Genomic DNA, 13,741 nt, shown 5'->3' on the forward strand with positions numbered 1-13,741 from the left:
CACCATTACCCACCTCAAGGAAACCAAAAAATTACCTTGTATTTAGCTCATTTATTAAGCTTTTTTATACTGGGTCAATGGGAAAAATGAAAATATTCTCTAATACCAAAGGGAACCTTTCATATTGTATTTTGTAAGTAACTGTTGATGTGATACTGCAGTGTTCTATAAAAAGCAAAAATAAAAAGCACAGCTAAGTATTTTTAAAAATAAGCTTCAATAAAGTGGCTAAATGATGCTAAGCAAAAACTTAACATGGCAATACAACTTTGATATAAGCAAAACATCACCCAAAACCATCCTCCACTTCCAAAGATATTTTATTGTATTGTCTATTGACACAATGTGTCCCAATGGTCTTTATATTTGTAACCCTCCTACGTCGTTTTTTTCTTAACCCTCGCAGCATACCATCTTCTTGAAAAAGTGTAACTTCGCATTTACTTAACCATAGGAAAATATTAAAATAAAAAGCCTGAACTTGCTTTTAGCTTTATCAGCACACAAAATAAAAACATGTCTAATCTGTAATAGGCATATTTAATAAAATTGTAGAAACCTGCTACTCTACTCTTGTAATCCAGACACTTGTCTACAGCATATTCAACCATTTGTCCACTCTAGTTTTATATGACTCAAACAATGGGGCATCCTCACTTTCTTTGGAAGACTAGTCCGTAGAACAACTAATGTCAGCAATAAGATGTTCTCCCCAATGTTCAGTTTTTTATTTCCCTTCTACTACTTATAACCACTTGGGCCACCCTATATAATTCCTCTCCCCCTTTGGCGTTTACACCCTTCAAATACTGGTAGGCAGTTATAATACATGCCACCTCTTTTCAAGTTGTTATTTAACCTTTAATCTCCCTCGAAGTCCATCCTCTCAATATGTTTTGCCTCTTCTCCAAAGTCTATTAAATTTGTCAATACTTTTCTGGTATGGAGATAGCTTCCCAGAAGTGTATGCCACATCTGACTACTGTGGAGAATGGAACCATTATCTCCACTCTGGTATGCAATGTTGTACTCTATCTATATCCACCTTTATTTGATACATCCCAATTAATTTTTGCTACTAGGAAACACTGAGAACTCAGATAATTTACTGTCCACTGTCACCTTTAGGTTCTTTTCAGAACTACTACTTTCCCTATTGTCTATCACAAATGAATAATCTTTTTGAAAAAATTATTTTTCCTCACATGTAAAAAAACGAAGCTAATATAATGTTGAATCTCTCTTTTATTCTCTCCCCCCCCCCGCCCCCAAAAAAATCTAAATGCAGGGGAGATTTCACATGGCAAAGGGCAAGAAAATTTATTCCACCTATCTACAGCAAACATATTTATATTGATAATTCAGTGCCAAAGGGAACGCTCAAAATTCTTCCTTTAATTTGAAGTTTAACTTTAAGAGTTGTGAATTTACTCACATACTGGCTGTTATAAGTACGTACACACACACACGGAATCTTCATGCTAAACTTAAGAACTCATAACTGTGAAGGAGCAGATGCTAATCTGGGTTCACAAACTAACTTTGTGAATGCACACTATTATCACAGAACCAACGAGAGGTCACTCTCTGATGTCTCTGTGGGCAGAAAAGGCATGGCTTCATTCTGATGCTTACTATCAGTTCTTACTGACAGTCAAGTAAAAGTAGTACAGATTTTTGAAGACTCTACGATTTCAAATTAAGCCAAAACAGTTCAGATCACAAAAGTTACTCTTCTCACAACAATTAGGTACAACAATTTAATACAGCTTTAGAAATATGCAGGAGCCTTTGCAATACAGCATACGTCTAGCATATTTTGTTATTATGTAGGTAGAGCCAAGTTTTGATAAAGCAACACAGCAGTATTATATTATACACGTACACAAGCATGGATGACGGTTTTGAGCAGGAGTAACTAGTATCATATAGTAGCCCTGCCCTGTTTAGTAGGTTTCAAGAGTTTTTATGCGATCGTGAAAACTTTCCAGTTTTCAGAAAGTGTGTGTCGCAGGCAACTTGCCGTGTGCTCTAGCACCAGCCTGGATCTAAAGAGTTAATAAAAACTGAATATTGTTTTCATAAAGGCTTTTCTAAAAAGGATTCAGACACTTTTATAGCCAGAAACAATTAGGGAATACTTGTTTCAGCATTTCTTCCAAACTGGAATGTGACTGTATATTTAAAATAAAATTGCAATATGAACAGTCTGCTAAAAGCACTTTTTTTTTGTTTGTGCATTTTGTTTGTCACCCAATGTCACACTAACAACTCTGCATCTCATTCTAAAGCACATTATACTGTGAGATAAGATGAAAAAGACAGTTTTTTGTTTCCCAAGGGGGAAGTACTTCTGTTAAAAGCATCTTTTTATGAGACCACTCTTTCTGAATTACCAATAACGCAAACCCAAGAATTAGATACTGTACTCTAAAATTTAATATTTGTTCAATTCTTATTCATATCCTATAGACATCCCCATGTGTAACAGGGGAAAGTGTGCTAAATGCTTAAGCCTACTTAAGAATCCAAAAGATTGAACCTTTCTGTCCTTCAATCAGTATGCTGTCAGGTCATGATCACTCATTCAGCAATGGAAGTTTTCTTGCCTCTCTTATTATTGTAAGTTAGCTCACATTTAACTTATCAGTGAATAGAAATTTAAAAAAAAAAGGTCAGAAAAGAAAGATTCAGCTTTTCAGTAGTTATAGTGAGTCATTACCATTCAATCTTACTTTTAAAGGCTTCCTACTTCCATAGAGTAAAAGATCAGAGAACTACTGTATGGGATACAGAACAGCAGAAAACCTTTGTAGAGCCAGGAATCGAAAGAGTTAAAAATCCCATTCAAATAGTGTTTTTCACTCTGCTTTCTATTAAAAACTGAATTCTTTATTTAAACTAACAAAACTGTGTCACAATTAAATGGGAAACGAGTGAAAAGCATTTCTGAAAAAATTGTAGAAATCTCTGTGATGGCAAGAACCACACACCTTTGGGCCTCCACTCAACTTCAAGCACATTTCTAGATAGGGTTTAAATGTCAGTCTGTACATTCAGTTATGAATAAGGCAACAAAAATGTGTCTCAGAAAGCTAACCTTGAACATTCTTCTCCTTCTGATACCCAACAAGCAGTGGCCAGGAATAGTGAGGTCTGAGAGGCAAACCTTCCTCTTTCATTGTCTTCATCAGGTTAATTGCCAAAGCTGAAAACATCCACAAGGCAGTTGACTATTAATAAGACAACGACAGAATAGTTTAAATAAACTGATGTTTAAAATAAGCAAATGAATAAGTACCTGCTTTTTTAGACTCCAACGCACAAAACAAAGTAAACTGGAGGGGACTTGAGTGTATACTGGCTTCTTTTAACTCATCACAGAACTGTTTCAGCTTGCTCAAGGGCTGGAAAGAAATTTAAGAATTAATTTATATAATAATAAATTGTAATGAACACATAATGCTTCTCAATTTCTGAACTCCTTTCTAGCAATTAAAGAAAAGATCCTTCCTATACCCATAAAGTAGTTATTACAGACACCAACAAGCGTTTTTGCTCATAAACATTCCACTTACTGTGTAAATTGGTAGGTGAAATATTAAAGTGATTACCTTAATGCATTCCATCTTTACTCTTTAACTATAAGTGCATGAACAAAACTACAATTTCCACATTTTCATAACTCCCTTAAGCTCACCAACCATACAGCTGTAAATCCAGTAAAAAGATAACATCTTGCATACCTTATCCATAGTTACACAGTGTCGTAAGAAGAAGTTACCATAGTCCATACTGCTTTCACTGTGATTTTCAGATGACAAGGTAGGAAATGATTTGAAAACTTGGAAAGCTGTATCTTCCAAACCTTGAGTTATCAAATTCAGAGACAAGTTCATTGCATCTAGAGATTTAAAACACCAAAGACAATATTTATTAAGAGTTTGGAACAAACTATTTTCGCATTAAACTACAAAAGAAATCAAATTAGCATGATCCCTGTCTTTGTATCTATGGAAAGAAAACAGAAATTGTTTTACAAGCATCTTATAACAGTTTGTTTGTGGGACTAACTGCTACAGAACTCAGATTTGAAACTTTTTATTTGCATAGTTTATATAGTGCTATGAGTATCTCCTTTACAACTGAAAGACTCATGCCACATATTTTAGAAGTATCACCTTCATAGTGGTCCAGGAACATCCCAAATACTACAACTGAAAGACAAATCTTTGAGATAGGCTAATGGAGAAAGGCTACTGAAGTATATCTAGAAGTACTGTCAAATAGGTGTAACATATCAGGATTCAAAATTGCCTCCAATCATTGTTACAGAAAGTCATATTTAATGTTTATAACCTCTCTTCACTGTATTCCTACATATCTGCCACTACAGAAGTTACACAAAATCTTTTTTTCTTTAAGAAAAATGCTAGATTATCAAGGGTTTAAGGGCAAAAAGCAAATTTAAGAAGTTTGTGGTAATGCAAATACAAAAAAAAAAATAAAAAATGCTTACATCTGTTTTTAAATTCTGAAAACCCTTAGGTTTAAAATATGACCCAGACTAATCCACATCTGCTATCTTTAGAAAACAAAATTAATTAACACACAGCATTATTTTGCCTCAGTAGGATTTCACAAAGCCTTATACACAATACCACACTAAGTAACAAATCTTTTTCTTTCATTGCAACCAACTGAAAATGCATTCCTTCTTAACCTTGAGTAACAGTACTATTTCAAAGCACGGCTACAATAACCCGAATTTGGACACATGACTGAAAGCACTACCTGGAATATATCCCCTTTCATATCTCATCTGCGACAAAATATCTTGGACATACTGAGGATATCCAGCCTTAGCAAGGCTATAAATAACCTGCATCAAATCCCTGTCCATAAAATAGCCTTCCATCTTCTCAACCTTTTCCAGGATCTGTAAGTCAAAATCACAAACCAGAGAATAAGTGTAATGTTAATGAAAAGTCTACACTCTGACTCAAACATTAAAAACCCCAAAACTATTTACATTGACGTATGACTCCAATTTGCTACATATTTCCTAAACACAAGCACAGATGCAGTTTCTGCTCCATAGAGCTTAAATTCTAAAGAGACAGATGAAGGCAAGGGGGGAAAAGAGAGTGATACAATATACAATGATCAGATTCTGACACCCTTTCTTTCTGCTCAGTAATATCTTATGCTGTGAGTACTGCCATTAGTTTCAAACTTGCAACATCAAATACTACTGAAAAAAGGATTGCAGAATCTGGCCCAAAGTGATAAGAGTGATGACATGTATCTTATTAGTTACATTTGTTTGATTGTTTGGCGGGTGGGAGTGAGGTGAGTTTTGTTTTTGTGGTTTAAGTTAAACAAATTAAACTCTCCTCCCTACAGTCCACACCCCCACTTGAGTCCCCTCTATTTTCCCTGACACCAAAACCCTAGTCTTACAATAAGTGTCCTTACTCCCCTTCTCCTACATGGGGAGTATTTATTTATTGACCTTATGACATAAGCAGATAGCAAAGGCCCCAATTTTGCAAAGGAGCTCCATGTGGGTGGACCCCTGCACCAGGATGTAACCTCTTCTGAAATAAGTGGGGCTCCTTCTGGGCACAGAGGTTTAAATCCATGGAGCTCTTATAAAAATTAGGGTCTTAGTGGCAAAAACTCATTGACTTCAATGGGAGCAAGATCAGGCCCTAAAAAAGTTCTCTTTCCATTCATGAAAATAAAATACTGTGCAATACTCTTTTCATCTGACTTTCAAAAAGTTACATTTATGATGAGACTGAATGAATCAGCAAGCATTATTCACCATTTCTACATATACAATGTACAATAAAAGGCACCTATCAAAAGATAAAATAGAGTTTTATAAAGTGTATAATACTAGCCAGACAGGTTTCAATTAAATACACAATTATTCAGCTGAAAAAAATATTCTCCTTAATTACTGCTGACCACTCGGGAATTATTTTAGAGAGACCAACTGGTATATTTTTGTGTGTGAGGAAAAAAAGGGAATTTCAGTATTAAATAAATCAGCTAATATTAAACAGATCATGCAATCCATTTTAAACAAACAGTTTTAGGAAAAGCTTTACCTATGCATGAAATATTAATACCTGTTTAACATTGTTAATGTCACCCTTCTCGGCATATGCATTCAGTAATGCTAAGTAGGTGTCTGGACCAGGTTCAATTCCTGCATCCCTCATCACTGAAAGGATATTTTCTGCATTCTCCATATCTCTGCAGATGTTTAAAAAAAAACAAAACAATGGATTTAACTACAATCATCAATATAATAACCATAATTTTGGGTTTTTTTCAATCTTTTAGATAAAGCACACGGCAAAATCTATACTGAAAACTGACCTTTTACTTCTCGGTATTAAGTTAACAGGTATAAATGTCTACGGCCTGGTCTACACTACGCGTTTATACCGAATTTAGCAGCGTTAAACCGATTTAACCCTGCACCCGTCCACACAACTAAGCTCTTTATATCGATATAAAGGGCTCTTAAAACCGATTTCTGTACTCCTCCCCGACAAGGGGAGCAGCGCTGAAATCGGTATTGCCATGTCGGATTAAGGTTAGTGTGGCCGCAATTCGACGGTATTGGCCTCCGGGCGGTATCCCACAGTGCACCATTGTGACCGCTCTGGAAAGCAATCTGAACTCGGATGCACTGGCCAGGTAGACAAGAAAAGCCCCGCAAACTTTTGAATTTCATTTCCTGCTTGCCCAGCGTGGAGCACTGATCAGCATGGGTGGCCATGCAGTCCCAAATCCAAAAAGAGCTCCAGCATGGACCGTACGGGAAATACTGGATCTGACTGCTGTATGGAGAGACAAATCTGTTCCATCAGAGCTCCGTTCCAGAAGACGAAATGCCAAAGCATTTGAAAAAATCTCCAGGCTATGATAGACAGAGGCCACAGCAGGGACTCAACACAGTGCTGTGTGACAAGCGTAACAGAAAGCCAAAGAATCAAATGGACGCTCATGGAGGGAGGGAGGGGAGACTGAGGACTCGAGCTATCCCACAGTTCCTGCAGTCTCTGAAAAGCATTTGCATTCTTGCCTGAGCTCCCAATGCCTGAAGGGTCAAAAACATTGTCGTCAGTGGTTCAGGGAATATGTCATCAATTTATCTCCCCTCCCCCCCTCAAAGAAAAGGGAAAAAAAATCATTTCTCGCCTCTTTTCAATGTCACCATATGTCTACTGGATGCTGCTGGTAGACGGGGTGCTGCAGCGCTGAACAGCAGCATCCCCTCCCCTCCCCGGTGGCAGATGGTACGGTTCAAAATGACTGATAGCCGTCCTCATCATCATCCTGTGAGTTCTCCTGGCTGGCCTTGGTGAGGTCGGCCGGGGGCGCCTGGGCAAAAATGGGAATGACTCCCGATCATTCCCTTCTTTAAGCTTTGTGTCCTGGAGATTCAGTCCTGGCAGATGGTGCATTAGAGCTGGTAACCATCCTCATCATAGCAGCTGGAGGCTGAGCTCCTCTCTCTCCCCCCCACCCCCTTTCATATCTAATGGAGATTCTGGACTATCATAGCAGCGGGAGGCTGTGCTCCTCTCTCCCCCCCCCCCCTTTAATGAGTAATGGAGATGTCCTGCCTGGAATACCATAGCAGCTGGAGGCTGCCTCTCCCTCATTTTATCTCACTAAAAAGGCAGTGTTTCTTATTCCTGCATTCTTTATTACTTCATCACACAAATGGGGGGATAACTGCCATGGTAGCCCAGGAGGGGTGTGCGAGTAGGGAAGCAAAGGGTGGGGTTGTTGCAGGGGCACCCCCTAGAATGGCATGCAGCTCATCATTTCTGCAGGATATCTGGGGCTCTGACCCGGAGCGGCTGTGCTCTCTGGTTCTCTAGTAGACTTGCCCCATATTCTAGGCAGGACTGACTCTATTTTTAGACAAAACATAAAGAAGGGAATGACCTGGGAAGTCATTCCCATTTTTGTCCCTGCGCTCCCGGCCGACGTCAGCGAGGCCAGCCAGGAGCACCCATGACAGCAGCAGACGGTACAATATGACTGGTAACTGTCATCGCCAATTTCCAAAGCAGCAGACGGTGCAACAGGGCTGGTAACTGTCTCTGCTACCTTGCAAAGGCAAATGAATGCTGCTGTGTAGCACTGCAGTACCGCGTCTGTCAGCAGCATCCAGTACACATACGGTGACAGTGAAAAAAGGCTAAATGGGCTCCATGGTTACCATGCTATGGCATCTGCCAGGGCAATCCAGAGAAAAAGGGCACGAAATGATTGTCTGCGGTTGCTTTCACGGAAGAAGGATTGAGTGACGACATTTACCCAGAATCACCCGTGACATTGTTTTTGCTCCATCATGCATTGTGATCTCAACCCAGAATTCCAATGGGCGGGGGAGACTGTGGGAACTATGGGATAGCTACCCACAATGCAACGCTCTGGAAATCAACGCTAGCCTCGGTACATGGACGCACACCGCCGAATTAATGTGCTTAGCGTGGCCGCGTGCACTCGACTTTATACAATCTGTTTTAAAAAACCGGTTTATGTAAAATCGGAATAATCCCATAGTGTAGACATACCCTAAGACATAAATACAAAGATATTTAAAGAAAAACCATATTGACTAATGGATTCACATTATTCACATAATTTAGGACAGTTGGTTTTACTTCAGCGGAAGAGAAACTTTTGAACCAACTACTTCTCCTTCCAATAACATCTGTCTTAAAATTAAGCTTACTGGAGGTAGTGGTAAATGGTCTTCCTTTCATCACTTCCAGTGTCCCATAATACCAGAATATATTTATATTTCCAGAATGAATAGTGTCTTTATATGCAGTAATTCACAATGATTCTAATTGCCCCCCATTTTGTAGCAGCTAATTATCAATGTACAGGGTAAGCAGAAGAAGATTTAAAAACAAACAACATTGGTATATTGTTACCCAGTTCTTGCATGGCCTGTCAGAAGGCTACTGAATACTGCCTCAGTGATTGGGAGTTCTTTCATCTTCATAAATCCAAGAATCTTACTGTAAGATACAAAATAATAATTACAGTTATGTTTTCCTTATATAGAAACTGGTGAACTACAGTTGTGCTGCACATTAAGCACTAGATCATCAGGCACAACACAGAAAGATACATTTGAGTGACCAGATTTTGGGATGTGGAACACAATGTTAATCATTTAAACAATTATGTTACTCTTGAAATGTTGTATCTTATGTTGTTTGCAGTGTTTTTTGTACCCCTGTGGGTCCCAGAGTATTATAGGGACAAGGTGGGTAAAGTAATATCTTTCATCAGACAAACTTCTGTTGGTGAAAACTCTGTAGAGCTTGGATGTTTGTCTCTTTTTCCAACAGAAGCTGGTCCAATGAAAGACATTACCTCCCCAACCTTGTCTCCAATGATGTATCTTAGTCATTTAAAATATAAACATAATTCTGTTTAACATCCGTTACAAGTTTTATCAGTTTCCTCTCACTCCCATACATGTATATTCCTCTTGTGCCCAGGAATCACACTGTCACAACTTACCAAAGGCAATTCCTTCTGGAATTAAAAAGAACTTACATTACATGGATCAGCTAACAATAAGCACTATACAGGGGGAGAAAAAACATATATACTCCTTCCCCAGTGGCTGAGCACTTTTCCTGCACGGTAACACCTCTTCCTTCATAATCTTATGTTCTTTGTCAATGACCATTGAACTGACAAGACAATCTACTACTTCTACACCAGTGAGAAGGCAACACATTTGAACAAACACACTAAACTGGACCATCATCTACTTGACTCCTCTTTGCTCCAAAATTTAAATTAACTTGAAGTAGGTTTTATATTAATGGGGGGGAGGAGGGATAAGAAGCATATGTATTTAAATCACTTGTAGCAAATAAATGTTTAAAGTGCAAAGTAATACCTAGCACCTTCGATATCACCCTCGTTGCAATATGCAGCAATCAATCTTTGGTATGTAACCTGTGGGGGAAAAAAGGAAAAAAAAAAATTAAAAGTCTGGATTTATTCAATAGTAGAATTAGAAGGGGGAAAGGATGCCATCAAGTAGTACCTACTCGATTGGGCTGCACATTAGCTTCCTCCATTTTCGACAAGAATTCAGTTGGAGAGAATTTATGTTCATTTTGAAGGTAGACTTTAAGCAAAGCATTATAATGACTTGCATCATACACAGCACCTAAACAAGATGTTACAAAGTGATTGAAATAAAGCAGCTTGCTTCAAGTTCAGCAAGTTAAATATCTTTAAGTGTTATATAAAGAAATCCAAGGAATTTTCATGTATCAACTTTATTATGCAAAAGAAACTACGGTACAAACAAATCAATTAATTTTATCCATCTCTGTGGTGTATGTCACAACTGTTTAACAGAGCAGAGTAACTCTATAAAGTGTGCATTTATTTATAATTAAAATGTTAAATGTACAGAAACATCAATGCTATCCTGTGTGTTATTCTGCATTCTATATATGAACTGCTAAATTCTGAAAAATAATGTGACTTCTTTCAACCCCTACCCAATATTAACTTTTAAGAACACAGTATCACGCATATATTTCAGAAGATGGACATTAATGGATAATAAATTGTCATTCTAATGGTTCTCAGAATGAAATAGCAATTTGGCTATATATAGCTTTTAACACTAGAACACTGGGACTGCCAGCTGTTGAGGAAAATAATTAATAACTAATAATTTAGCAATACAAGATTCAGTGTTACAATATTAAAGAACTATAATCTGTCACAACAACAACAAACAAAAGCAACTATCTGATATAAGCAATGGGGAAAAAAAAACCTCAGGTTCACTGTTAGTACCCCTAGATGTCAGTATAACTCTCAGAATGGCAAACAGGTCTCTAGCCTCAAAAAAACTGGGTGGAAAATATAAGGTTATATTTGCCAATGTTTAAGGAAAAATTCCTGCAGTAAAACATAACAATTCAGCATTTAACATTACTAAAATGCATTCTACGTTTTGTTTCCAAGAAAGCAAATAGAATATACTGCTATCATACGTATATGCTTTATTGTAGTCAAACATATGAAAAGACATACCCAAGTCTTGCAATTTGCCCCATATCATGTGGGCTAGTTCTGTTCTTTCACATAATGGGACCTCAGGCAACAAGGAACCACAACTTCGCAACAGAAGCAGGGCCTGGTTACTACTTGGATACCCTGCAATAAAACAACACTGTACTTAGAGATAAAATGCTAGTCAAACAAAAATGTTCATTACAAAAAAATATACAAAAGAAACTGTGCACCATGAGTGAAAGCTATATGAGGGAGTCTCTGGGAAAAAATGTTAATAGAAGAATGAGTACATTTCATTGTTCCACTGCCCCTTGATCTAGCAACATAAAAAATGATTTTAGATTTTAAATACACACCTCTACCACGATATAACGCTGTCCTTTGGAGCCAAAAAATCTTACCGCATTATAGGTGAAACTGCGTTATATTGAACTTGCTTTGATCCACCGGAGTGTGCAGCCCGCCCCCCCAGAGCACTGCTTTACTGCGTTATATCCAAATTCGTGTTATATCGAGTTGCGTTATATCGAGGTAGCGGTGTAATAATTTTTAAACACAATAGCTACCATTTTCAAACTCAGATGCTTAAAGTTAGGCTCCTAAATCCATATTTAGACTCCTAAGTAAGTGTAACCACTTTCAAAAACATTGACCAATATTCTTTCTAATAATGCCCCAAAATCTTAAAATATAAATCTTTCCTTTTTAGTGGCTTTTGCAAAATGTATTGGTTTCAATACTTTTCCTAGTGAACAAGTATCCATGCCATGGAGCGTCCAGCTAGCACTCATGTTTCAATTCTCATAAAAGAGGTCAACAACTGAAAAAGAATGAAGACAATTATCTGCCAACTTCTAAAAGTCATCATTCCAAGTCAGGGTTGAAGCTTATAGGCAAAGCAGCATGTAGAATCTCACAATGCAGTTGCCTCTAATGTAGGCATTTTCTTCACAGAGAGAATTTCATTTTTAGCAGTGATGATCTACTACCTTGCATCAGCATTACATTCACTTGGAGGCGGGGGGGATCTATAATCTTTTTGAGTTTGCCTTTTGATTTACTCAGTTTGTTATTTTGTTGCTATGTTATTGTTTAAACGACTTAATCTCCAATTTTTGTTCATAAAGCAAGCTGAATGAAGTTTATGGCTGTATAAATTGACGATGCTGACAAATATGGATTCTTATTCACTAAGCGTATGTCTGAATGACTCATGCCACACTAAATTCTGCTATTATTAATTGAAAAGTGAAGATTTAGGGGGAAATGTAAAATTTAAGTCAAAAATATGTACAGCTAAAACTTTCTAAAACTACAATAAATGAAATCTAGAACCTAAAAATCTTGACAGTGTACTTTTGAAATACACACATGAAACTTCTGTCACAATTTCGTTTTTTGTTAAACAGGACATCTAGGAAAAATTAGGTAACAGTATTTCATAATTACACTGAAAAATAATGATTTTCACCAGAATGCAAGGATGCTGTACAGTTACCAAGTCAATCATCTGGTAGTTTCAGTAATGTAAGGTATACAAGTCCCTGAACTCAGACAGGCTACTGCCCTGAATTCTTCCATCCATACATCCACAAACACTGCCACTTCATCTTCTCATTGTATACTGCTGATGGAGAAAAAACTTTTGGACAAATATTTTTGAGACATGGTTGGAGAATATTAGCAAGATACTTCAGAATAAGCTGACATCATACCAACTTGAACAACCAATATATCCTGAGATAATTAACACTTGGTTTTTCACCCTCAGCATCCATTTGTCCCAAAACAGAGTTATTATCTTGTTAACAAGGTTACTCAAGTATCATCTAAATATGAATATGGTGATTACTCTGTACATCAGTCTACAGTTTGGGAAAGGAGCCTGTGACAAGGTCTACCTCTAGAGTTCCTCCAACTCTAATACTTAGCCCCAGGGGTACCAGAGAAAAATAACCACAGCTGGTCTGGCTTTCTTGGGTAGACCAGTGGGGCAGGTTGTAGCAGGACCCCTGCAAGAGAAGGATTAAGAGAGAGAAGGGGTACAGTGCACTCAGGACTTCACAAGCAGGCAAACTGCAAACTAATTTTACAAGAAATCTTCAAGTCTCTTTGAAAAGTCTACCTACTTTAAAGCAGCATGTACCTATACCCCTTTCCTAGTGTACCACCTTAACAGAGAGGCCTCATTACATCAGGCCTGTGACAGACAATAAGTGCTGCATTAGAGCATCAGATACAGAATATCAAATTTAGGAGAGACAATAATTGCTGTTCATGATGGGCTGGGTTTTTTGGTGTGCATGGGTTATATTATGGTTTTGTTAATACAAGTGAGTCTCATCTTACGCTGGGGTTACATTCCGCTGTCAGCATGTAAAGCGAAAATCGCATATAGTCAAAATTACATTGAGTGTAATGCCAGGCGGAATTGTCCGCACTACAGGTACAGTATTTAAATTGTTATTTTTCTCTTTTTTTGTTTTTGCTGACCGCGCAAAGCTGAATTCGTGCATGTTAAATGCGCGTAAGATGAGACTCGCCTATACTGTCAAACAGAAGCAGGCCTCTACTCGACACTGTGAAGAATAACCAAATTCTTGAGTCATGCAACTCACAAAAATGCCATTAAGCC

At 37.7% G+C, this 13,741-nt stretch overlaps 1 protein-coding gene across 2 annotated transcripts in view; it reads right to left on the bottom strand.

The window, feature by feature from the left end:
- Nucleotides 1-13,741, bottom strand: part of LRPPRC (leucine rich pentatricopeptide repeat containing) — a 161,141-nt gene that overhangs the window by 125,659 nt on the left and 21,741 nt on the right. For both annotated transcript variants that reach the window (XM_039529687.1, XM_039529688.1), the window contains exons 3-11: nucleotides 11,125-11,247; nucleotides 10,119-10,240; nucleotides 9,965-10,023; nucleotides 8,979-9,065; nucleotides 6,141-6,267; nucleotides 4,795-4,939; nucleotides 3,747-3,904; nucleotides 3,302-3,407; nucleotides 3,101-3,208 (exon numbers count right to left, since the gene is read on the bottom strand). In XM_039529687.1, the coding sequence (XP_039385621.1) occupies nucleotides 3,101-3,208; nucleotides 3,302-3,407; nucleotides 3,747-3,904; nucleotides 4,795-4,939; nucleotides 6,141-6,267; nucleotides 8,979-9,065; nucleotides 9,965-10,023; nucleotides 10,119-10,240; nucleotides 11,125-11,247 (1,035 nt within the window). The remainder of the gene's footprint in view (nucleotides 1-3,100; nucleotides 3,209-3,301; nucleotides 3,408-3,746; nucleotides 3,905-4,794; nucleotides 4,940-6,140; nucleotides 6,268-8,978; nucleotides 9,066-9,964; nucleotides 10,024-10,118; nucleotides 10,241-11,124; nucleotides 11,248-13,741) is intronic.

This window comes from Mauremys reevesii, linkage group 3 (assembly GCF_016161935.1).
Source record: "Mauremys reevesii isolate NIE-2019 linkage group 3, ASM1616193v1, whole genome shotgun sequence".
In the NCBI taxonomy this organism is placed as follows: Eukaryota; Metazoa; Chordata; order Testudines; family Geoemydidae; genus Mauremys; species Mauremys reevesii.